General features: G+C 48.7%; 1 protein-coding gene across 8 annotated transcripts in view; it reads left to right on the top strand.

Annotated features, from left to right (window-relative positions):
- TRRAP (transformation/transcription domain associated protein) overlaps positions 1-27,496 on the top strand; it is a 2,065,012-nt gene that overhangs the window by 1,957,787 nt on the left and 79,729 nt on the right. For all 8 annotated transcript variants that reach the window (XM_069647248.1, XM_069647247.1, XM_069647244.1 and 5 more), the window contains one exon: positions 4,088-4,272. In XM_069647248.1, coding sequence (XP_069503349.1) covers positions 4,088-4,272 — 185 coding nt within the window. The remainder of the gene's footprint in view (positions 1-4,087; positions 4,273-27,496) is intronic.

The following is a 27,496-nucleotide window of genomic DNA, read 5'->3' as shown; positions in this document are numbered from 1 at the left end:
CTTCACAAACTTTATAATGGAGGAGATAGGGGCACCCGTAAGTATTGCAACTATTCACCGCCCTTACACCGATTTTCACGAAGGACTTGGCAAGTCAGTTGGGGATCACTACAGGTAGGTTTTCCCGCTGTTGGATCAAGTAGAAGATGCCCAATAGCTGTGGGTGCAAGCATGTTTCCGGTTGGGTACAGGAGCTTAGTGCAACCCTTTCTAGTGAAGAAATGTAGCCGACACTGATGCAGGACTCTTCAGGACACTCTACCAGATGGCTGATGGCGGATACCAGCGACAGTCAACACGCACAGGCGACAGAAGGCGCCTCACCATTCGCGAACAGGACCAGTCGACGCTGGGATGCTGAAACTGCAGAAAGGCAACTTGTAGGACTAGCCAGGGAGCCTAGAAGTTCCGGGCCAAAACATTTAACAGCAATACTTCTAGGGCAGTAGCCCAAAAACAGAGCTGGTTAGACCACAGGGTGGTCCAAGACACTTCCGAAGGCATAGAGACTGGTTGGTCCCACCAGTCCAAAGGGTCGAAGCACCAGCAGGGTTCTTCTGAGATTAGGTAGTCCAGCAGGGCTTCACTGGGACAGCAGCAAGAAGGGCTGCCAGGCCTCTTCAGGGTTCCTTCTCAGGTCTTCCGTCGTCTGCCAGCTACACAGGATACTTGGCTACTCTACTGGAATGGCTGCAGGACTCCCCTTCTTAACCCAAATTCAGGTGAGTGATCAGTCTCAGCCCTCCAACAGAAAGGAGCTGCACCACTCATGCACATCAGCAGTGGTCCAATCAAGGACCATTGTGTGGCTCACTCATGCATGCACACTAGACATATTGGGACCAGACAGTCCCAGTACGCTTGCTGAGCCCATACGCAAATAGCATGCACTAGCCTGCAAAAACAGCAGCTTTCCTGGGCAAATGCAGGACCATAAAAGGGAATTCCTGATCTCAGAAGGCAGGAAGGCGGCCACAGAACAAAATGGCCAAATAACAAGTGAAAAATCTCATGGTGCGGCCATCTTAAGACACTAACCACATTTAATAGCCAAATGCGGTAAACACGAATGAGCCAACAAAAAAGATAGCAAAAAAAATGTAACTGCTGCCACCATCTCGTCTTTAGGCACATTTAAAAGTAACCAAAAATCCCTTTGGTGTAAGTCTAGGGTGATAGAAAAGTATCCCCACTGCACTGCATTGAAAGATGCGTTGTCCAATATTAAAAAGTTACCCAAACAGATAACAAGTAAAAAGACAAAATGGAAAGTTAGTTTCCCAGTTCTGACAGCCTGAAGGACAAGTCAGTTTCCCCATAACAAATGAGCAAAAGGCCAGTGAAGTGAAGCTGAAGTAAGTCAGGACAAAGGTGTGAAACAAAAGAAAAAAGTTTGGCGGTCTATAGAATATGGAGTGAAAGTTGCCTAAAAGAGAATTCTTTCCTAACGGAGACAAAGGGACTTATTCCAAATGTTATCTTATGGATGCACTGCGTTTACTTACCCCCCTGACGGCGATTTACCCAGATGACTTTGTAGGTCTGCTGGGGGTTGCTGGAGGTTGGATTTCCCACCGTTGGTTCCAGTGAAAGGTGCCCAGGAGCTGCAAGGATTCTCCCGGTAAGTACAGTAGCAAGATGCCTGGTGATGAAGATATGCAGGATTCACTCATGCAGGCCTCTTCAGGACACTTTGAAAATGAAGGAAGGCAAGTTCCAGCGATGGTCGTTGGCACACAGGCGATGAGTCACAGTACCAGAAGCTTCTCAAGGACAGGATCCATTGATGCTGAAATTCAGAGGGGAAGGGGGCTGGGGAGGTGGCTTGTACCACAAGCTGGCGTCCACCAAGGCTCCGGGTGCAACCACTAAACAGCAATGTTTGTGGCGTAGTAGCCCATGAGAGAGCGGGTCAGTCGACTGGGTGGTCCAGGGACACTTCCGAAGGCTCAGGATGGCTGGTGCCTTGAGAATGCATCAAGACTAGCTGGTCCCATTAGTCAAAGGGCTAAAGTACTGCTCATGGTCTTCGGAGACCAGGTAGTCCAACAGGGCTTCACCAGGCCAGACTCGGGAAGTGATGCAAGGTCTCTTCAGGAGTCTTCAATGGATCGTCAGTTGGCTGTTCTTCTACGAGGGATTCTTGGCTCAACGCTGAGCTGACTAAATGGCTGCAGAAGGAGTCCTCTTATCCAAACTCCAAGCTGGAAGGAAGTCTGAGCCTACCAATGATACTTATCTGCACCATTCAAACAGCCAGTAGTTGTCCAATCAGGGACAACTATTGGTTTCACTCATGCCCCACACCTAGAATCTCTGGCACCACGGATGTAGAATGGGACCAGACAAAACCACCCCCTTCCTGGGCCACATATACACAAAGGCATCACCAGCCTACGAAAACAGTAGCTTTACCAGGCCAAATACATGACCTTATATGGTGTTTGCTGATCTGGCAAGAGAGGAAGAAGGCTAAACTACAATATGTCCAAATAACAACTGTAAATCTCGTGGCACAGCCATTTTAGGGCACTAGCCACGTTTAGTAGCCATATGCGTAAAAGCGAATGGGCACACTAAAATAATGCAAAAATTGTAAATATGTATCTGCTGCCACAAGCTTGTCTTTAGTCACACATAAAAGTAACCAAATTCTGAAGTGTAAAAAGCTAGGGTGGTAGAAAAGTATCCCCACTGCACTGCATTGTAAGATGCTGTGTGCAATGTTAAAAAGTCACAGAATGCTAAAGGGAAATCTAGTTTCCCAGTACTGATAGTATAAAGGACTGATCAGTTTCCCCATAAAAAATGGTCAAACAGGAAGTGAAGTTGAAGGCTTTACTTCCCTTCAAAAAGTCAGAAAAGGTTAAAAAAAAAATGGAACAAAAAGAAAGGGGGCCCATCGAAACTATGGATGTAAAGTTGCAAAAAGAGAAATCTTTCCTCTCAATAGCCATTAGAGAATGTGAATTACTGGGACGTCTAGGGAATCTACTAAAAGAAGAGCACCACAAGAGCAGGTGCAATTTGTTAAATGCTGATGGCTTTGCCCTTGTTTAAGTGTTTTTGACTGGCACTGCTTCTTCTGGGTCCAGAGTTCTATTTTGTCTGTCACATTTTTCTGACCTTTGCAGCTGTCACTTGACCGTTCTATGTCTCGGATTGTCCCCTTCACTTTGGATTATACTCTGTTCATTTTGCTGCTGAGTGGTTTCCTTTGTTGAGGGCTTAGTTCTTTGCTGTTACTTCAAAGGCATTATCATCTCCTGCTCAGCGTGCTGAACTGTATTTTGTGACGATGTTTACCCATGAAAATACCGGTTAAATGAATCATAATGGGCTTGCTTTGACAAAGCTGTTGCCAGCCGGCAGCCATACAAAATGATACAAAAAGACAGACACAAAAACTGACCCGTGCTGTAATTAGCAATGCAAGCTTGTGTCTCTGTTGCACCATGAGCAGGCAAGGGCTGAAGAAAGGCGCCACCTTATTTGTTAACGAGCTCCACCTGCTGTGCCATTATTAACAGTGGTTCTGGATCCCAGCTCTTTCAAGGTTATGAGGAAAAATCTCTCCCTTCAGTCCCTTAAAATATCCCAAACACTAATTCCTTTCTTCTGCCCTTTCTATTAGACCCATGTACCTTTATCAAAGTCCCAAAAAGTAGAGATTTTGCTTTGTCGTTTATTAGGTTCTTTTAAGAGGTGGTGCCCTGAATGAATCAAATACTTAGCGCAGTTCTGCAAACTGTATCCCACCCCTCAAGGTTTTACTTGGTAATGATGAGCACGCACATGCCGCCATTAGCTGTACGCACTCATAGCTTCGGTGCTTTTGTCACCGTTGGGCTATTTGATGTGAGAATGTTGGACTAAAACTCTATGCCTATTGATCATATCTAAATCTGTCAATAACTGAAGGTGGTCACTCTGTTTAACCTTAAAATGTGCTCTTATTTCATCCAGTGTAATTGCTATGTGAAGCATTGCGGTACAATACCTGACAACTGTACTAATATTTGGTGATTTATGTATGATTGTGTGCTTAGTGATTACATTCATCCAAATTCTTCTCACATGTTTGCAGTCCCCCGAGTTGTCGCAGTCTCGCCACAGATGCGTTTGGTTGAGGACAATCCCTCATCACTTTCCCTGGTGGAGATCTACAAGCAGCGCTGTGCCAAGAAGGGCATTGAGCATGACAACCCTATTTCTCGTTACTATGACAGACTGGCAACGGTTCAAGCGCGAGGGACGCAGGCCAGCCATCAGGTATGGAAGCGTGTGGCTTTGTGTCTCGGGAACGGTTGCTGACTCTGCCTTTCACATTTAGTACATGTACTGTTCCTTTTTACTGCTATGTTTCCTCCAACGGCCAAAGAACCATTTTGAATGGGGATCGAATGGGTGCACTGCCTTTTATAAATTGTTTTTGTTATAGTGTATCCTAAAACTGCACAGAGGAAAAATACATTGTGCATCTGCAGTGGTGTAGCATGCATTTTCCTACAGGGTGTTTGTTGGGGGGGTTTCCTAAAGTCATACTAGTAGTAAGACTTTAGTGAGCTATCCCAGTGGTTTGTAGATCTCCAACTCTTAGTATCAGTCTGTACTAACTCAGGACCTTGGTAAAGTGGTAGAGCAGTCAGGCTAATCTTAAAAGGAAGATGTGAGCTGTAGGTAAGTACACTGAACCTTCGTTAGACATGCACATCAAAGAAACTCTTACACTTATAATTTATATAAGATTATTTCTGATGCTTGTTAATCTGCTTAGATTCACATGCTGTGCACATAGTCCGACATCCAGTGGTAACCGCAGAGTATTGCATCTTGTCTTTCGAGAATCGAAAGGGGACGTCGACATGGGCGTGCCTGTAACACTATCCCTACGTGATGTGTAGTGCGCCCAAAATCCCTCGCGCGTCGAGGTCCCGCAGATTGTTTTTTTCCGCCCAGCATACTGTTCTCCTTCTGCGGAGCTCGTCCAGAGACCTTGCTATTGTTATCCTCGACCATTGGTCGTATATTGTAGAGTTATTATTATCCTACCATCCATTCCATCGACGGCTGTTTCCTGATCTACGCCAAAGCCGGTTCCACGGACCTTCGACGGACAGTGTTCCGTCAGCGCTACCGACCAAGTGGCCGGGCCTCCTGACCAGCCTACACATTAGGGAGAGTGGGGTCGGGTGGACATTTCCTTTTCTGAGAATGCCTTTCCCTTTCCTCTCTCTTTGTTGCCTGGGTCTATTTGTCACTATATTTTTCCTCAGCTATGTAGAGGACTCCGTTTAGGTTTTGTCCTTCTTGCAAGGCCAAATTTCTAAGTGTAATAGGTGTTTGCCCCTGAATCACGATGAGACGGCTTGTGCAGCTTGCAAGCTCCTGCGTCCAAAGACAATAAAGGAGCGATGTGTTAAGTGGTTGGCGGCCTACGGAATGTCGTAGGCCGAGTCTAGTTCTCCCGCTGCCACAACCACTGATTGTGACGAGGTGCTAAGTGATAAACAGGCCTCCGATTCGGAGGCCATTGACCCGTCGGCAGAGCATTCTCGCTCTGTGTCCGTCGCCATCCCCGTCAGGCAAGACTCAGGTCCTGCTATGGGGACTGTACACCCCCGGCGACAAGGACGCACACTCTCTACACACTGAACGCACAACCCCCGGGACGTCTTCGACAAAACAGTTGAAACTACTGTTTCAGCCGCACCCACCGGTCGTCTGGATCGGCAGCCCTCCCCGCAACAGCAGGTGCGCCTTGCGACCCTGCATTCTAAATCTAAGGGTGCTGCCCCCAATACTCAGGAGACCGTCGAGACGCATCGGAAGAAGGCGTTCACGGTCAAGAAGGTCCCAGTTCTGCCGAAAACAACCGCTGGCCTGTTCTAGACTACCTTCCGCCTTTGAAGAAGTTGCCGAAAGCATTGCTAGGATTATTTCGGCAGATAATCAGAAGCAACAGTCCAGGGATTCGTCGATACCTTAGGACAAACCTAGGGATTCGTCGAAATCCAGTGATAGGCCGAAGGATTCATCGGAACCCACAGAAAAGCCTATGGACAGACAAGAGGACTCGCATCAACCGTCGGTCCCCCGAAAGGGCTTTTCGGAAGGCACAGGAGGGATTTCTTGGACGTTAAAGGAGAAATCTCGCCATTCTGCGACAGAAGATCCATTACAAGAGTCTTTTTCACCCCTATACTCCTCTGGTGCATCTATTTGTACCAGGGAGAAATTTGAGGGATGTATGGATAGGTTAGAGAGGTTTGTACAACACTCGGAGAAGTCCACGCCCAAGAGGCCTCAGGAAGAGAGTTTGGCTAAACTCCAAAAGTCTTTGATCCTTCTCAGGAAGAAGAAGAATAATAATAATAAATATATTCTTATGACCGCACTTAAGATGAGGTTCCTGTGGACCAATACAATCAGGATGAATATACCTTTGCTGACACTGTTCATATCGACCTCACAGAAGGTTGGGGGGACAACCCCGACCTGGGTGATCCTCAGCCTTGGCAGTCACCTTATCCAACACCGGAACCTGATGCCTTGTGCATGGATTGCCCCTCGACCACACCCACTCGGCAGGCCTCCCCGGTTGATGACCAAATGGCGTACAACGCCATATTAAGGAAAGCAGAGGAACATTTCCAGATTGCTACCCAGGAAGCTGTACCAGAGGCTGATTTTGTCGAGGAAATCTTAAAAGAGAAACCAAGGCCAGCCAAGCTATTACTCTTCTAAACTCGATCAAAAGGCGGTTGGCCGATTCCAAGATGGCCGCGGTTATCTGAGCATCGTGGCTCCCGACTCGCATCGTTCCTGACGGTTCATAAGCCACTAAATCAGCCCTCCCCGGGTACCATAAAGTTCTGCGCTGGAGGGAGGGGCCCCCGGAATAGGCAATACGGGGAAGCGATCGAGTCAGCAGGCCTGCTGACAGAGAGACCAGGCCAGGGAGTCACTCCATGCTGGCGTCCCAGGGGCAACGGCTGCGTAAGGAAAAGGGTGGCCCCTATTTTCCACACCGATCGAAGGGGCTGAAGAGACAAACAGAGCCGGCTCGGCATAGCTATGTGCATCGCCACTAGCAAGGGGAGAAACTGTGCGGAACAAAGCTTACCGGACGAGCAGACAACAGGGCAACCCGATTTCAACGTTCCAGTCTGGGAGACCCCCCAACCCGAACAAGCAACAGAACGAAAACAACGGAAAGGGTGACAGCCTAAAACCACAATAGGTCCCCCCACCCCCCAGCAGTATGAGGGGCCCGTGAATATACAGCTCCCTGAACCCTTCACTTCCCGGAGGAATAGCCGGCGCTGCGGGGAAGGGTTTGGGGACCTTACGGGGGACCTTTGGAGGTGGGGAGAGCTGGTTCCATTCCCCCAACCATTGACAATAATATCATTGGAAACTAGCACAATAACAAAGCCTGGTGCCAGTTCCTCCCAACAACTGGCAAGCCAAGAGGGTCACATTCCTACTCAGCCCACTTAAAGCATCAACGCCCTCCAGTGCGAGCTAAGAATCTCCAAACCTAGAACCGGACGCAGCACGAAATATAAAGAGGAAACCTGTAAAAGGGGGAGCAGAAGGTCTAAATAAGGCGGTGGACCTGCAACTAGAAGCGACCCTCACACCTGACCACTGGAGCGGGGCCGAAAGTCACCTAACATACAAAACGTGCACTTGCTAGTATCACCCTGGCAATGTCAAGGAATAGAACGAAGGAACCTCCAGCTGCCCTGAAAAACGCAAAAAAGGGCAAGATGGGTCCCTCACAAAAATGTGGGCAAAAGATGCCGATCCAACCATGAAATGGGAGACTGGTCAATCGACCATGTAGCAGACCCCAACCAGGGAGATCAGGACAGACCGGTCACACACTCTGCACTCAAGCAATTCATGGGCAAGCTGATCGATAATATCACGGCGGCGGGACAGAAACAGATGGATACGAGCGGGGCCATACAGGAGTTAACCGAGTACGCGAGGAAAGCTGAAACTCTTCTGTAAACACTGGCAGTGGCCACCCAAAATGTAGAACTACAAGCTGCAAGAATTTGGAAAATTGATCCAGGAGAGCCAATATACGTGTCAATTCCCTACCAAAGGATATACAAGATCAGGACCTAACACGAACGCTCAACACCATCTTCACAGACCTCTGTGACTCAGAGTCAGGGGCAGATCTTCAGTTTGATAGGATCCACAGGGTGGGCCCGCGCTGACCCGAACCCTGAGCGAGACCGAGAGACGCCCTGGTAGCTTTCCGCAACTTTGCGATAAGAGAGGGTTCTGGAGAAAGCCAGAAAGGCCGAGCACATCACCTACAACGGCACAGAGATATTTTTATACCAAGACCTGGCACAAATAACCCTGATCAAAAGGAGGCGAATGGGTCCGGTCCTGACGCATTTAAGAGCCCAGCAATTCCGATACAGATGGACCTATCCATTCGGACTGTGCTATAACTGGCAGGGCAGACAATACAAGATCACAACCTGTGATCAAGGGATGGACCTGCTGGGACTGGAAGAGCCACCCCCGGCGAGCCCCACAGGTTCAGCCACCCATCGCAACGTTCGCAAACCATGCGAATGGTCCATGGTGGGGCCCAAACGGTGAAAGAAGGGGGAACACTACCCCATACTCCGGAATGATCCGAAGAAAGAAGCAACAGAATGCCAAAATGACTTGCCTGAAAGCTCCTGCAGAACCTGAATCCCGGCAGAACAGCCGCAACCTAAAAGTGAGCCTGGGGAGGGTGCTCGATAACAAAAGATAAGTGTACCGATTCAGGATAACATTAAAATCTGAGAAGTCTGAGAGGGGGGAGGGGCGGAAGCTTGGAATGGGAACAGGAGATCCCTCATTAAGCAAGACTGGGTATGTCTTGGAGCTCAGCTCTCGTCATCACAGAACGAGAGGGGCTGAGAGCCAGCTGAGCTCACCCAGGGCGGAAAGGGGAAGGAAGGGAGGAGGGGGAGAAAAGGGGGGAGGGGATGCGAACAGAAGCGATCCGGGAGCACGAAACTTGAAAGGGGGAGTCCATGGCAGACGTCACGAACCCTATGGAGAGGGGGAGGGAAACTCGGGGGTCTCCAGCTGCGGGGGTTAGCTTAGAGATTCATGAATGGCTAACATGGAACGGTTGAATCTATTATCATTAAACGTCAACGGGTTAAACTCGCAGGTTAAAAGAAGAAGGTGGAGAGGTTTCTGAGAAGGGAACAACCACACATAGTGACGCTACAAGAGACCCACATTCAAACCCGAGATACACATAGGATAAAGGTATGGGGATACTCAAGAGTTATTCAGGCCACACAACCCTGCAAAAAGGGGGAATATTAATTGCACTGAACGATGGTTTGGACTTGACAGTCAAAGGGATGCAAAAGGACGACCATGGGAGGTACCTTGCCGTGGCACTTGAAGGGATGGGAGAGACATACACGGTAGCGACACTCTATGCGCCAAATGTAGGCCAGGATGCCTTTATGCAAAAATCCCTCAACTGCCTAGAAAAATTCACCATCATACTAACAGGGGATTTCACTATGGCTTGGGACCCTACTAAAGACAGGAGCATGACCTCTTGGGGTCCAATGGCAGGACCATCGGAGGACCTCAAGAGGAAAACCCAAGACTTGGGCATAGTAGATGCATGGAGGGTGCTCCAGGGAAACACGGATGGGTACACCTTTTATTCACATGCACACAGGTCACATTCACGGATAGATTACATATGGATCTCTAAACCACTGCTAAGCAAAGCCATGGACATTGCACTAGGAGCAATCTCGCTCTCTGATCACTCCCCAATTACCCTTTCTTTAGACAGACCACGAGGCCCTCCTGGTCTGTGGAAGTGGCGATACCCGACCCCGCTATTTAAGGATGCAATGCTCACCTGGGAAATAGAGGAAGAGCTGGAGGAGTTTGCAGGAAATAACCGGCGAGCTAAGACTACTGCCTCAAGAACCTCTCAAATCCTGCGAGCTACTAGTAGCCAAATTGCCCATCTCCAACTGCCGCACATTAACCATCTATCTAATATATAGGCCACCTGGCCCCATTGGCTCATTCGAAGCAGACCTATCCAGCCTCCTAGCCAACAACATAAAAGACACCTCCCAAATATTATTGCTAGGCGACTTCAACCTTGGGTTAAACGACCCCGATGACAAACCAGCACAAGCCATAGCTAACATGCTAGATGAACACGGCCTAATCCAAAGAGTGCTCACCCCCACCCATAATAAAGGTAGGACCTTGGACTGGATCGCCACCCTGAACTGCGACACCGTCATTGCCAAAACCGCTCCCCAACACTGAACAGACCATCACCTTATTGACTTCACTCTATCTCTCAATAAAGAAGTCAACAAAGAAAAACTCATGGCACCACCACTGCCCACCAGAGCAAAAAAAAACATAACCCCTGACAACCTCCTACCACTCCTACTGCCAACCCTCAATGCTCTTCCCGACAACCTAAATCCAGAGTGTCTAGTAGAAAACTACAACAATGCCATAAAGAAAGGACTGGACATCATTGCCCCTATCAAACTGCAAAAGAGCAAACAACAAGCCCACCTGAACACCTGGTTCACTACCCATCTGAAAGTACATTGCACAAAAGGAAACTAGAAACCCGATGGCGCAATTCCCCTACAGAAGAGAACAAATCAAACTTAAAGTCTTTGCGAACAACTATAAAAAAGAAATCCTACTCACTAAAAAGAATCTCTTCAATGAAAGAATTGAAAAATCGAGTTCCAACACCAGAGAACTATTCGCTGTACTAAGGGAACTAGAATCCCCCATAACCCCACCAGACAACATAATTATGGACAAAATATGGTGCAAAAGCGTCCAAAATGCCCTAACTAATAAAATCAAAACTCTCCAAACGAAAATCGCACAAAAAAAAGACTCCCTCTCCACCAACGAAGCATCTCCTAGCAACCACGCCAAAATAACCAACCCTCCAGGCCCAAACATCTTCAGGTTCACCAAAATATCTATCCCAGAAACAGAAAGAGTTATAGCCTCACTTAAACCATCCAACTGCAAAGGCGACAACTGCCCTCCCCAGATAATCAAGGATGCTGCCAGGGACCTAGCCCCCTTTATAACCAAGCTGATCAACGCATCCTTCTCTTCCAACACCATACCAAGCAACCTCAAAGAATCTTGGGTCCTGCCTCTCCTCAAGAAGCAATCCCTAGACCCTGCTATTCCCACCAATTACAGGCCCATCACCACGGTACCGTTCCTGTTAAAGATAATAGACAGAGTAGCATACCTGCAAATTCAGCAATTTCTTGAAACTACTAGGCACCCGCCAATCGGGCTTCAGACCACAGCACGGTACTGAGACAGCCCTAATCGATCTTAAAACCCTCATCAACGAGATTAACAACAAAGGGAACACCGCCATGTTACTCCTCCTCGACCTGTCAGCAGCGTTCGACCTGGTGGATCACATAATCCTGTGTGAACACCTGGCCTCAGCTGCCCATTTCTCGAAAGAGGCCATAGCCTGGATCCAATCATTTTTTGGACAATCGAACTATAAGGGTCTTCTCCACTCTAGCCTCAGCAGACCCCATCAAAATAACTTGCGGGGTATCCCAGGGCTCCTGCGTCTCTCCCACCCTCTACAACATCTTTACCAAGCCCCTATTTGACAAGTTGGACAGACTGGGTGTCTCATACACCAATTATGCAGATGACACCCAGATCCTCATACCCCTTTCGGGCAACTTCGACTCAGATACGGCCTTGGTAAACAAAATTTCTGATGTTTGTTAATCTGCTTAGAATCACATGCTGTGCATAGGTCCGACATCCAGTGGTCACTGCGGAGTATTGCATTTTGTTTTTCGTAGTCGAAAAGGGACGTCGACAAGGCGTGTCTGAAACACTATCCCTATAGTGACGTCCGTTGTACCCACAATCCCTCACTAGTCGAGGTCCCTCAGATTGTTCTTTTCCGTCCAGCTACTGGTCGCCTTTACGCGGAGCTCCTTGAGAGACATTGCAGATTTCATATCCTCGACCTTTGGTCGTTTTCCTATTAATATATAACACATAGATCCCTCCCTCGACGCAGTTGTGAAGCTGTTCTCCGCCGAGCAAGATCTTCGACGGAGGGGATGAGCGGAGGAGATCCTTCGGCGTTGCCGAACACGTGGCCTGGCCTCGCAGGCCAAATACAGTAGGGAGAGTGGGGTCGTTGGACATCTCTGGTTCCTTTCTGAGAATGCCTTTCCTTTTCCCCTTCCTTTCCCTTGGGGTCGTTATCACGATTTACTGCCTCGGCTATGGAGAGGACACCCTTTAGGTTTTGCCCGCGTTGCACGGGCAAGTTCACTTGGAAGGACAAGCATTCACGGTGTAACCGCTACTTGCCCCTCGATCACAAAGAGGAGGGTTGCACGGCTTGTCGGCTTCTTAAGCCAAAGACTCTAAAAGACCGTAGGGTCAAGAGGTACGCTATGTCGAAGGCCTATTCCTCACCCGCCGCTGCTACCACCGACAGTGACGAGGAACGTGATAACACGACCTCCGCTACGGAAGTCGTAGACCCCTCTAAAGAGCGTTCGCGCTCTTCGTCGTCTGTCCCCGGCCCCGACGGGCTCGGCTCACGCCCTGCTTATGGGGATGAACACCCCGGCGACACTGACGCACACGATACCACACATAAGCACACAACCCACGGCTCTTCTTCGTCAAAGACGAAGAAAGCATCAGCGCCCAAGGAGACGCAGGTTCCACCGGCGGCCTCCTCGGACCGTTCAGGTTCGAAGCCCCTCTCGCAGCCGCGACCAGCGACTGGGCTTTCGGCAAATAAGGGCGCCGCCCCCAAACCATCGGCCGGCGCGCACCGGCAGAGAGCGCACGCCGCCGTAGAACGATCGACACCCATAACGTCGAAACCACAGCCCTCCTCTGACAAACGAGTCGCAGAGAGCTTGGCGAGGATCGTTGTAGCCGACGCCCAGAAGCGTACGCCGAAAGACACGTCGAGCGCTACGCAAAGGTCAAAAGACACGCCGAAAAAGCCTGAAGAAAGACGGGGACTTCCCCCTTCAGTCGGGGGGACCCCCAGCACACCGGAAGGCTTTTCGGAAGGCGACGGGACACTTTCCTCGACGTTATGGGAGAGGTCGAGCCGTTTTCAGGCGGAAGACACTAATATTCCCCCGCTAGACCGCTCAGGGGGTACCCCATGAGACCATGGAAAGGCTCCATCTTTGCATGGAGAGAATGGAGAGGTTTATGAAGACCCAGAACCCTCCCAAGAGAACAAGAGAAGGGCCTCAGGAGGACCCCAGGGCTAAATATCCGAGACTATTCAACCCGCAGCAGGACACAGCCTCAGATTTCCATAATGTGTATGACCTAACTGGTGAGGAACAATACTTGGAGGACGAGGATGAATTTGTGGACGATGAAGAGGGACAGAACCAGGAGGAAGGTCTGGAAGACAGCCCAGACATGGTAGGAGAAGGCTTTGGAGAAAATCCAGAAGAAGGCCCTTCACATCCCTGGCAATCCCCATCAGTATATTCGGACACTGATGTCCTGAACCTAAATCCTCCTGACAAGTCACCTGTTAGGAACACGTCTCCCATAGACGATCAGCCCACATTCAATGCTCTGTTGCGCAGAGCAGCAGCACATTTCGAACTGGACACTGGGGAGATCTCTCCTGAAATAGACTTTGTGGAAAGAGTAATTAAGGAGAAACCCCCGGTCAGCCAGACCATTCCCCTCCTCGCTTCAGTGAAGAGAAGAATCATCCCTTCGCTATCCACGCCCGCTCTAATCAGAGGAGTTAATCCAAGAATTGAAAAACGTTTCACTCCTTCACCCTCAGACCTGCTGTACATCAGGGGACATTCTATTCCTGACTCCCTTGTAGTAACTAATACAAGGAAGAGGGCAGGGGTGCCGCTGTCCACCAGCGAGGCACCACCTGACAAGGAGGGCAAGAGATTATATGCCCTTGGAAAGAGAGTCACATCCTCGGCTGCCTTTTCGGCAAGAATTGCGAACAACAATTCTTTGCTAGCTAGCTACGCGGACGCGCAGTGGGCCAAACTGCGCAAAGACGCCGAAGAAGCGCCGGAACCACTACGGACACGCCTGCTATCAACTATTGGCGAAGGAACCCAGGTCAACCAGAGCATTGTGAAGAACTCTCTGGATGCTGCAGAGACAGCGGGGCGTTCCCTGGTTCAGGGAATACTCCTAAAACGCCATGTATGGCTACGTAACTCAGGGTTCAAACCGGAGACACAGGCGTCTTTAATAAATAAACCTATTGAAGACTCAAACCTCTTCGGGAAAGCGGTGGATGAGGCTCTGGAGATGGCTAAAAAAGAGTTCGATACTATCAAAACTCTTGACCAGATCTCTAAGCCCACTACCAGACGCGGCTATGGCAACAAACGCTTTTTTCGTGGCCAACGCCAACAGCAGAATCAGCAGCAACAGTACCCTGCCACCAATTACCAGACCAATAGTGGGCAGTACAGCCAAAGAGGCCAGCGCCGTGGCAAAGGGAGAGGTCGGGGGTCCACCCCCAGAGGCTCCCAAGCCCCCAACAACACCAAGTGACGCGAAGATTTGCGTCCCCTCCCATGCAACACCGGTCGGGGGCCGGCTAACATCCTTTCTTCCAGCATGGGAGGGAATAACGTCAGACCGCTGGGTACTTTCCACCGTAGCCCACGGATACTGCATCGAATTCAACGGTTCCCCAACATACAGACCCCCGAAGGGACGACGCATGACACCAGAACACCTTGCCATCCTTCTCCAAGAAGTAGAACAACTGCTGGAAAAAGGAGCCATAGAGGTCGTGCCTCTATCTCAGGTAACGGGAGGTATTTATTCAGTGTACTTCCTTGTACCCAAAAAGGATCTAACCATGCGCCCTGTATTAGATCTGCGCCCAGCGAACAAGTTTGTCAAACCCCAGAAGTTTCGTATGGTGACCTTACAGGAAGTGATCCCACTGCTATCACAGGGAGATTACATGACAACACTAGACATGAAAGATGCATACTTTCATATTTTAATGTTGCCAGCGCACAGAAAATACCTCAGGTTCATGATAGAGGGCAAACACTACCAGTTCAGAGTGCTACCCTTCGGCATAGCATCTGCACCAAGGGTATTCACGAAGGTACTGGCAGTGGCAGCGGCCCACCTACGCAGGTTGTCCATCCCAGTTTACCCTTACCTCGACGACTGGCTCATAACAGGGGATTCTTACGAAACATGCTTCTCCAATACCCAAAAGACTGTAGACCTTTTGTTCCAGCTGGGCTTCTCCATCAACGAAAAGAAGTCCAGCCTAGACCCCAGCCAGATCAAACAATTCCTAGGGGCTCTAATTCAAACAAAGGACGGCCTCGTCTTCCCCTCCAACGAGAGGGTCCAAAACATGCTGTTTCAGATCCCTCAATATGTGACCGGTCGAGAGGTGACGGTACGCAAAGCAATGCGCTTGCGAGGCATGATGGCGTCGTGTATTTATTTGGTACCTCACGCGCGCCTGCGCATGCGCCCAATGCAAGAGTGGCTCAACAGCCAGTGGTGTCAGGCCAGCAGACTATGGGACGATCTAGTGGTGGTCTCGCAGGCCTTGGTTCTCTCGCTACGGTGGTGGACAAAGGAAAACCTGGAAAGAGGGAAACCCTTTGCCACACCCGCGGCGGAAGCCACTCTAACCACAGACGCATCCCTCACAGGATGGGGGGCTCACCTATCCCATCAGACTGCTCACGGAGTGTGGACTCCGAACGTAGCATCCAAACACATAAATCTACTGGAGCTACTAGCTGTGTTCAAGGCGCTAAAAGCCTTCCAGGAACACCTACAAGGCAAAACAGTGATGGTCCTTACAGACAGCACCACAGCCATGTACTACATCAACAAGCAGGGGGGCACCCACTCTCCAGGACTGTCCAAACTGGCCCAAAATATATGGAAGTGGGCTCTCAGACAAAACATGTTCCTACTGTCACAACATGTACCAGGGGAACTCAGCAGAGATTTCCCCCTGCCCGAAGAGTACGAATGGCGACTGCACGAAGACATCGTCTTCGACGTCTTCACACAATGGGGATTCCCAGAAATAGACCTGTTTGCAACCCTGGAGAACTCACAATGCCAAAGTTACGCCTCCAGGTACCGCCAGAACCAATCCAAGGGGAACGGTCTGTCGATGCAATGGTCAGGGAAATTTGTTTACGCTTTTCCCCCCGACTCCCCTTCTCAACAAGGTGGTGCACAAGATGCACCAGGAACAAGTGACCATGATACTGGTGGCCCCAATGTGGGCCCGACAGCCATGGTTCGCTCACTTGATGGAGATGTCGCTATCTCCCCCAGTGAAACTCCCCTGCCCGTACAACATGCTGTCACAAGACAAGGGCAGGACTCTGCATCCATGCCCCCAGAACATGAACTTAGCAGCCTGGCTCCTGAGATCATAGAATTTGGACATCTACAGCTCCCGCAGAGATGCATGGACATCCTCAGGGAAGCCAGAAAACCTAACACTCGCCACTGCTATTCTAGCAAGTGGAAGAGATTTGTCATCTGGTGCAGAGGAAAAAGCATCAACCCGATAGACTGCTCTCCCACACATATTGTTCTATACCTGACCCATTTATTGGATTCAGGTCTAGTGTTCAATTCCATTAAAGTCCACCTAGCGGCACTTTCTGCAAACACCACTTCCCAACTCAGTGTCGTAGTGGAAGATCCCTGTTATAAAGGCCTTCATGGAGGGAGTAAAGAGAATACACCCCCGATAGCTGACCCAGCTCCCGGATGGGACCTTAACGTGGTACTTACCAGACTCATGGGCTCACCATTTGAACCCATGCACAAAGCATCTCTTAAAGACCTCACTCTTAAGACTGCTTTTCTAATAGCTATCACCTCCATCAGGAGAGTTAGTGAACTACAGGCTCTTTCTGTTCTAGACCCCTTCTTTACAGTTCACAGAGATAAGGTGGTTCTACGCACGCACCCAAGGTTTGCTCCGAAATTCATATCGAAATTCCACGTAAACCAGTCTATAGAACTACCAACGTTCTTTCAAAATCCTTCCAACTTGGGAGAAAAAAGTCTGCACACACTAGATGTGCGCAGAGCGGTCATGTTCTACATGGAAAGAACCAGACCACCGAGGAAGACTAATCAGTTCTTCGTCTCGGTGGCAGCAGGAAGAGAAGGGGATGCAGTTTCAAAGTCCACTATTTCTAGATGGATTGGATAGCAGAGAGTGATGCACTGAAAAGAGAGAACTGCCCTTTAAGCCAAGAGCACACTCTACTCGAGGCACGGGGCGTCCATAGCATTCATTACAAATGTTCCCCTTGAGTCCATCTGCAAAGCGGCTACCTGGAGTTCTGTGCACACCTTTACAAAACACTACTGTCTAGATGCACACTCCAGATCTGACTCCCAGGTGGGAGAGGCAGTGTTAAGACATCTTTTCTCTACTGTTCCTTCTCATAACCCACCGCCAACTCCGGGTACTGCTCGCTAGTCTATGCACAGCATGTGATTCTAAGCAGATTAACAAACATCAGAAGACAATGCATTACTTACCGTAAAAGCATTTCTGATGGTTGTATCTGCTTAGATTGACATGCGCCCACCCTTCCTCCCCGCTCGGATGGAAGGAACATAGACTTCCTTTTATATCTCTCTTTTCTGTACTCACTCACGTCTAGAAGGCTCCCTCAGGGCAGAAAAATACAAACAGAGGGAGCTCGACGCGTGAGGGATTGTGGGTACAACGCACGTCACTATAGGGATAGTGTTTCAGACACGCCTTGTCGACGTCCCTTTTCGACTACGAAAAACAAAATGCAATACTCCGCAGTGACCACTGGATGTCGGACCTATGCACAGCATGTGAATCTAAGCAGATACAACCATCAGAAATGCTTTTACGGTAAGTAATGCATTGTCGTATCTCATCATTCATGCATGGATGGTCACACACGGCTTATGCCTGAATGATGAGAAAACCGAAATCCTGCTCCTCGGATCCAACACTAATCTAAAAAAACTCAGCTCCAACTATAAGGCCTTCAACATCGATGGCAACACCATCACAGTTGCCAAAACAGTGAAAACACTAGGCTTTCACCTTGATGCAACCATGTCACTAAAAAAAACAAGCCAGCTCACTAGCTTCCTCTACCGCCTACACATGCAGACTAATCAGGGCAAGCAGAGCCTTCCTCACACAAGCTAGCTGCATCATCATCGCCAATGCCCTAATACTATCCATACTTGACTATTGTAATGCCATGTACCTAGGAGCCAACAAATACATAACCAACAAACTACAGACATTACAAAATAACGCTCTCAGAACAGCCCTTGACCCTACCCTCCAAGGAACACATCTCCAACAAAAGGAGAGAACACAAATGGCTCAAAATCTGACCACATCTCTCTCAAAACGGCATCACTCACTTTCAAATGTTTAAACAATGCAGCCCCCCCTATCTCGCAACCAGAATAAAGAAAAAAACCTCCACCCGCCCCACCAGATCGATTAACTCTTACTGCCTGCAGGTACCCAAATTCAGACAAAAGAAAACAGGTGGCAGTAGCTTCCCTGTCTTGGCAGCCCAACACTGGAACGCCCTCCCACTCAACATTAGGACAGACCAATCCTACTATAGCTTAAGGCGAAACACCATCACCTGGTTACGGTCCAATGATCCCCATGACTAACCCTGCCCTCCCACCTGCCCATGCCTCGTTCTAACCTGACGACTAGGCACACAGCATTAATTACACAAATATGTATGTTCAACCAAACTGTCTCTATGCACAGCATAATATATGTAAATATGTAAGCAATTTATTAACTATATGTATATATGCACTTTCCACGTAATGTAATGCTATGCCTCTTCTTCATGTGTGCCTTATCCTGTAACCAAGTTTGTATGTAATCTTACCTTCCTGCTCTCTGTTGCGCCCTGTTACCTCTGGGTTTTGCGCGCCATACTAAATGAATAAACAAATAAACAAACAACTGGGAAGACACGACTCCACAAATATGGTGGGATGCCCTCAAAGCCACAATAGGAGGGAAGATTATTGCGATAAAGACTAGAAGGGACAGAGAGCTAAGATTGGAGGAAGGCCATCTAGAGAGTAGACTTGGAGATAATGGCACAGATGGTCTTGAAACAGACAGCAGCCATGAAAAGAGAGTATTGAGCAGTAAGAGGGCAGTTAAATCTCATTCAGACTAGGGCAGCTGAATGCAACTTATTACACCTATGGCAAAGATTTTACGTCAAAGCTAATAAATCTGACCACCTTCTAGCTAGACTGCTGAGGAAGGATGAAGGGGATAAAACCATTCTGAAAATCAAAGGGGAGGGTGGCCGGATGAGTTTTGCCAATATTATACCACACTATATACCTCTAATAAACCAGAACCCACAGGGCAGGAGGCCTACCTGGACAAGATTGACTTGTTAAGTATCTCCGAGGAGGAGAGGTAACACTTGGAAGGGGAAATAACAAAAGACGTGGTCAGAAGGCTAATATGCATCCTACCAGTCAATAAATCTCCAGGCCCAGACGGATACGTCACAGAATTCTATAAATTACACAAAGAAACTCTAATCCCCCACCTCACAGTTATTCAACCACATCGGAACTACTAAGGTCCTACCCAAATCAATGGAGGAGGCGAAAGTAATACTTATACATAAGAAGGGCAAAGACCCGGCAGAATGCGGGTCCTACCGCCCCATAGCGTTGTTAAATGTCAATGCCAAAATACACACTAAAATCTTAGCATCTAGGCTAGACACAATCCTTCCCAAAATAGTACAACCCGACCAGTCGGGCTTCATTAGAGGCAGACAAACAGCAGACAATGTAAGAAGAATATCCCATCTGGTCGAGAAAGCACAGATAAAAGAGATACCCGCCTTCCTGCTGGCAATCGATGCCAACAAAGCTTTCAATTGGGTGGAGTGGGGGTTTCTCTTTGCCACAATGACCAGGATGGGCTTCGGACCCAATTACCTGTATCGGGTCAAGGCCAACTATCAAAACTCACTCCTCTGGCTAGCAATAAATCGACAGATTTCGGGGCCGGTCCTAGTCGAGAGGGGCACAAAACAAGGCTGCCCTCTTCCCCCTGCTGTATGCATTACATCTGGAAACATTCCTGGCAGCAATAAGATTGGCTGAAGATATAAAAGGAATACCGTTTGGGGGGCACGACCACAAAGTCGCCGCCTTTGCGGACGACATGCTTCGCACACTGACCCACCCTGAAACCTCTCTGCTGTTGGTGAACAGGGAACTTGACCACTTCGGACAGGTGGCAGGATTAAAAGTTAACGCAAACAAATGCGAGATTCTCCGCATCAACTTGTCGAATAACGCAGAGCAGCACGTCAGGGGGGCCTATGTATATAGGTGGGTAAACAAAATCATAATGTATTTAGGGATACGCTTGACCAAATCGGTGGGAGAACTTTACCAAGCAAACTATCCACCCCTCTTGGAGAAACTTAAAACTAAAATGATCGATTGGGGTCCGCTATCCATCACGTGGCTAGGACGCATCAACGTTCTAAAGATGGTGGTCTTGCCACAACTGCTTCAATACTTTACGGCCCTACCGATAACCATCCCACTCATCTTCCTCAGATCCCTCCAAAAAGTTACAAACCGATTTGTCTGGAACCAAAAGCATCCAAGAATAGCCACAAAACTCATGAGAACACCGACCTCTCGAGGGTGCATGGGGGAGCCAGACTTCAGGGCATATTATATCGCCACACAAACATGAATCATCAGGGACTGGCAAAGGGATGACAGGGGAGATATGGAGGCCAATGGATAGGGCGTTTGTAGCAGGGAACCTAGAGGGAATGCTGTGGAAATCGAGACCAGACAGAACACCTCAAATGTATTGTAGTAAAATAACCTCGAAAATAGGAGATGCATGGGACAACGCAGTAAAATGGTCACACATCACAACTTACCCCTCCCCCTAGAGTCCCCTATTTGACAACCCGCAATTCACCCCAGGACACAAAACATCCACCTTTGACGCCTGGCAACAAGGGGGTGGCATATGGTACAAGATATGTATGACGGAGATGGGGGTCAAAGAATTTGAGCAGTGCAAAACAGACTTTGATATAGGGGAAAGGCACAGGTATGGCTATGTTCAGCTGAGGCATTGGCTCTCTCACCCCTCGGTGAAGCAGGCCGGGTCCCGCACGCTCACCCCCTTAAAAAAATATCTAGATACTGACCCAGGAGACGGGGGAGTCATGGCCTCAATATACAAACACATTAAGGAGGGAGAAGCCCCACCGAATAGAGCATACATGAAGAAATGGCAAGAAGACACAGGCTGCATAATAGGGGAACCAGAGTGGAAGAAGCAGTGGGCGCAGATCCCAAAACTATCCAGATCACTCCAATGGTGGGGGGGGATGAAATGTTGAAAGTTGTTGTTTAGAAATGCGAATAAAAATTACTTGAAAAAAATAAGCAGTTGGCCCCTTCTTTATTGGCACCTGCCCTAACTAGAGCAGTAAATCCTAGAGTAGAAAATTGTTTCGACCCTCCCCCTCTGACCCCCTTTACATCAGGGGCCATGCTACTCCAGACTCACTGGTTGTAACTACAACCAGAAAGAGCGAGGTTCCCCTATCAACTGGGGAGGCACCCCCAGACAAGGAGTGCAAGAGGCTATACACTCTGGGGAAGAGGGTCACGGCAGCCGTGGCTTTTTCCACTTGCATCGCAAATAACACAACTTTGTTGGCTAGTTATGCTGACGCACAATGGACCATGCTACAGGAGGGCCTTCAAGAAGTCTGTGAACTTCTGCGGATTTGCTTGCTCTCCACGGTAGCAGAAGGCAGACAAGTTAATCGGAGTATTTTAAAGAATACTTTAGATGCGGCAGAGACGGCTGGCAGGCCCTTGGCTCAAGGTACTCTCCTCAAGAGACACGCGTGGTTACGAAACTCTGGTTTCAAACCAGAAACTCAAGCTTCACTAATAAATAAACCGGTGGAAGAGACTAATCTATTTGGGAAAGCAGTAGACGAAGCGCTTGAAACTGCTAAGAAAGAGCATGACACCCTCCAGACCCTGGATCAGATCCGCCTAGGAGGGGGAGCGGATCAAGACGTTCCTTTCGTTGCCAACGATTCCCTCAAAACCCATATGACTCGAAAAATAATTGGTCCTCTCCCCAAGGAACTGCCAGCTACACCAAACCGTATCCCCCAAGAGGTCAACGACGTGGAAAAGGAAGGGGCCGGAATTCTACTCCTCGAGGTTCCCCACCATCAGGCCAAAAATGACCCGCAGATCCGGGTCCCCTCCTACAGACCATTGGGTACTCAAAACCTTCGCCCACGGGTACTGTATAGAATTCTGCCGGTCCCCCCAATTCAGAACTCCACGTTCGAGATGCCTGACGCCAGAACATCTGCGCATCCTGCTACAAGAAGTCGAGACCCTACAGGAAAAGGGCACCATAGAAGTCGTACCTCTTCCACAGGTAAACAATGGTATTTATTTAGTGTACTTCCTTGTACCCAAAAAGGATCTCACCATGCGCCCTGTACTAGATTTGTGGCCAGCGAATAGATTTGTGAAACCTCAAAAGTTTTGTATGGTCACGCTGCAGGAGGTCATCCCCCTGCTCACACAGGGGGATTACATGGCAACATTGGACATGAAAGATGCATACTTTAATATTTCATTGTTGCTGGCGCACAGAAAATACCTCCGGTTCATGATACAAGACAAGCAATATCAGTTCGAAGTAGTACTCTTCGGCTTAGCCTCAGCACCAAGGGTATTTACGAAGGTACTGGCAGTGGCAGCAGCACACCTGCGCAGGCTATCCATCCCGATTTATCCTTGCCTCGACGACTGGCTCATAACAGGGGACTCTTACAAGACATGCCGGTCAATTACCCAAAGGACTATAGACCTTTTATTCAGCCTGGGATTCTCCATTAACGAGAAGAAATCCACCTTAGACCCCAGTCAAGTCAAGCAGTTCCTAGGGGCTCTAATTCGAACAAGGGACGGCCTTGTCTTCCTCTCCAACGAGAGGGTCCAAAACATGTTGTTTCAAATCCCTCACTATGTAGCCAGTCGAGAGGTGACGGTACGCAGGGCTATGTGACTGTTAGGAATGATGGCGTCATGCATTTATTTGGTTCCTCACATGCTCTTGCGTCCAATGCAGGAGTGGCTCAACAGCCAGTGGTGTCAGGCCAGCGGACAATGGGACGGTCTAGTGGTTGTCTCGCCAGCTCTCGTTCTCTCGCTGTGGTGCTGGTCAAGAGAGAACCTCTTGAAGGGAAAAACCTTCACCACCCCCCCGAAGTGGAAGCCACTCTCACTACAGACGCATCTCTCACAGGGTGGGGAGCTCACCTGCTTCAACAAACAGCGCACAGAGTTTGGTCGTCAGACATAGCATCCAACCACATAAATCGGTTGGAACTATTGGCAGTTTTTAAGGCAATGAAAGTTTTTCAGACACACATGCAAGGGAAGACAGTCCTGACCATCACATACAGCACCACGGCCATGTATTATCTAAACAAACAGGGGGGCACGCACTCTCCAGGGCTGTCCAAACTGTCCCAGAACATTTGGAAGTGCGCTCTCAAACACATGTTCCCGTTTTCTCAACATGTTCCAGGGGAACTCAATCTTCTGGCAGACGTACTCATCAGAGATTTTCCACTAACCAGTGAGTACGAATGGCGATTACACGAGGAGATCCTCCAACGTTTTCACAGAATGGGGGTTACCAGAGATCGACTTGTTCGCAACTCTGGAAAACGCTCCATGCCAAGACTTCGCCTCAAGGTACCCCCAGAACCGTTCCAAGGGGAACAGACTCTTGATCACATGGTCAGGAAAATGTGTTTATTTACCTCCCCCCCCCCCCGACTCCCCTACTCAACAAGATAGTGCACAAGATGCACCAGCAACCATATTATTGGTGGCCCCCATGTGGGTCCGCCTACCCTGGTTCGCTCATGTGATGGAGATGTCTCTCTCCCCCAGTGAAGCTACCTTGCCTATACAACATGTTGTCGCAGGACAAAGGGCAGACACTTCACCCATGCCCGCAAACATTTAACTTAGCGGCCTGGCTCCTAAGGTCATAGAGTTTGGACACCTGCAACTCCCTCAGAGATGCATGGACATACTTAGGGAAGCAAGGAAACCGAACACCCGATATTGCTATTCCAGCAAATGGAAGCGCTTTGTTATCTGGTGCAATTCCAAGGGCGTAGATCCCATTGACTGCTCCCCCACACACATTATATTGTACCTGACTCACTTACTTGACTCAGGCCTGGTTTTTAATTCCCTTAAGGTTCATTTAGCTGCTCTCTCAGCCTACACCACATCACAACAGAAGGTGTTGTGGTGGGAAATACCAGTTATTAAGGCTTTCATGGAAGGGGTCAAGAGAATTCATCCCCCCATTTCTAATCCAGCTCCTGGATGGGACCTGAATCTGGTATTAACCAGACTTGTGGGTCTCCATTTGAACCTATTCATAAAGCAAGTCTCAAGGATCTTACCTATAAGACAGCCTTCCTAGTGGCTATCACTCCTATTAGAAGGGTTAGTGAACTACAGGCCCTCTGTTCTAGACCCTTTCATTACAGTTCAGAGATAAGGTGGTTCTGCGCACTCACCCTAGATTTGCGCCTAAATTTATCTCCGAATTTCATGTGAGCCAATCAATAGAACTGCCTACTTTCTTCCAGAACCCTACCAACATGGCCGAAAGAAGCCTACACACCTTAGATATCCGTAGGGCAGTCATGTTTTACATGGACATAACTAAACCACTGAGAAACACAAACCAATTTTTTGTTTCAGTGGCAGCTAGTAGAGAAGGGGATCCTGTCTCTAAATCAGCAATCTCAAGGTGGATTGTCAAATGCATCACACTCTGTTTCTCTCTTGCTAAGAGAGAACTTCCCTTCAAGCCTAGAGCGCATTCTACTCGGGGCACTGGGGCTTCCATAGCATTCATTGCAAATGTTCCCCTAGAGTCCATTTGCAAAGCGGCAACCTGGAGTTCTGTAAACACCTTTACAAAACACTATTGCCTAGACACTCATGCTAGGTCTGGTTCTCAGGTGGGACAAGCATTACAAAGACATCTTTTCACTACTGTTCCTTCTCACATCCCACCCCGGGTACTGCTCGCTAGTCTATGCACAGCATGTGATTCTAAGCAGATTAACAAGCATCAGAAGACATGCATTACTTACCGTAAAAGCATTTCTGAGTGTATCTGCTTAGATTCACATGTGCCCACCCTTCCTCCCCGCTCGGAGGGAAGGAACATAGACATCTTACTACTTTCTCTCTCTCTTCTGTACTCACTCACGATAGTCATAGGCTCCCACACGGCAGAAAAAATACAATCGGAGGGACCTCGACGCGTGAGAGATTTTGGGTACACTGCACGTCACATTAGGGATAGTGTTACAGGCACGCCCATGTCGATGTTCCCTTTCGATTCTTGAAAGACAAGATTCAATACTCTGCGGTTACCACTGGATGTCGGACTTTATGCACAGCATGTGAATCTAAGCAGATACAATCATCAGAAATGCTTTTACGGTAAGTAATGCATGTCATATTTATTATAAATACATCAGAATCACTTTAAATACTTAAGACGTTAACACTAGAACACTTCGGAATACTTGAGAATACACTTCAAAGGGCACTTTCATTTTTGTGTTTGTCCGTGGTTACATTTATAGCAACATTAGAAATAGAAAAGACAATGTTATCGTATTATTGGTTATTACGCGCACCTGCGGATCCTAACAGTTCATATGGTAATACATTTCCTCTGCAAACATAGTAAAGTCACTTAAAGGGAGGGAATGGTTAGTGAGTGTATCATTAGCCTAGTTCAAGTTTCTAGAGCGGGTTTCTTCTCCCAGTAAGTCCCAAAACGCAACCCTAGCTAAGACAGTTTGGAGAGGTCTCAAAGTCTTTACAAGCAGCAGAATACGAAGAGTTCCTGAGGATTTCTTCCAGTCTCTAGTGTTAAAGAAGCAGCAAGTTAACAACTAACAAGGAAGGCCTTGTAAAGGATTCGATGAAGGGACACAAGCAGCGGCTTGAGTCGGAGGTAACAGGGGGTGACCCTGGACACCTCTAGGTGCACTCCCAATAGTCTGGAGCGACTTCTTGGGATCAGGTAAGCAATAACTTTTCCCCCACAGTACCTTGGGTTAGAAGAAAGTGTTTGTGCTGGATAGTCTGCGATGTTGCAGCTCTGGACCCGACCTCTCCATTCCGTAGTCTGATGACTGAAGGCAGGACAATGGACAGGCTCTCTCAGCAGCAGTCTCGAGGGAGGACCTGTGGCACGACTTCCAGCAACTTATTGGTTCATTCTGCGATTTTGCCGCCTTTTCTGCAGCACCAACAAAGGATACGGATTTCCCGGTCAATCTTCTTCGCTTCCTGTAGTCCCACACTCTGATCAAGGGGTGTCGGCGAGTTGGACCAGATCGTTGGAGTGTCCTTACGGGTTCAGCAATGATTTGGACAGATTCAGCCTTTCTATGGCGATGCATTCGAAATAGGCAGCAGCTCTCTTGGTGTTCCGCAGCTCTGGAAACTCCTAGAACTTCGGGAAATGGCTCATCTCAAAGTTCGTCTTGGGAGTGGTTGTCAGCCAAAGGGAAGGATTGTCCTCTTCGGAGCTCCTATGTCGCACAGAAAACGGGGTCAGGACAGCAGTGGTTGCTTCACAGTGGGTCTGCAGCTGTCTCTGGTAGTCTTCTTCTTCGGTTACTTCAGCTTCCAGTGGTCGACTGGGTTTTCACTCCAGAAGCCTCATCTTTTATATAGTTCCAGCACACACTCCTCTGCAATCTCTCTCAGCATTTTACAGAAAGGGGCGTTTGGCTGTCCAATCAGGACAGCCAGACCCCCTGTGGGAGCAGGTCCTATTCAGGCTCTTTGGCAAACAAAGGACAGGCGGGTGGACAACTACTCCCCCCACTTCCTGCCTGCCCAAACACTCTGGAGCCTAGGTGGGAACACCCAAAGGCTCCTGCCAAAGGCAAAACACACATCCTGACCTCCCCCTCCCAGAATGGTAGAAGAAGGGCTAACAAAGAACAACCATGCTAGTAATGACGAAAAAAAAGGGAAGCCCTGAGTTGGTACTTGGATGCCCCTATTGTTCACTACTGAGGCTATGGACACACCCTGCGGTATAAAAACGACACAATAGCCATAACTAGGAGATTGTCTATGTGACTAAAAAGCCACAGAAGCAGAGAGAAGGGGGATACCAAGTACCCCTTTGGCACTCCACTGAAGGTGGTGTGTGCCAATCTCTGACTAT

The sequence above is a fragment of the Ambystoma mexicanum genome, chromosome 2q, assembly GCF_040938575.1.
Source record: "Ambystoma mexicanum isolate Mex_15411 chromosome 2q, UKY_AmexF1_1, whole genome shotgun sequence".
In the NCBI taxonomy this organism is placed as follows: domain Eukaryota; kingdom Metazoa; phylum Chordata; class Amphibia; order Caudata; family Ambystomatidae; genus Ambystoma; species Ambystoma mexicanum.
This window is presented reverse-complemented; position numbering and strand designations above follow the sequence as displayed.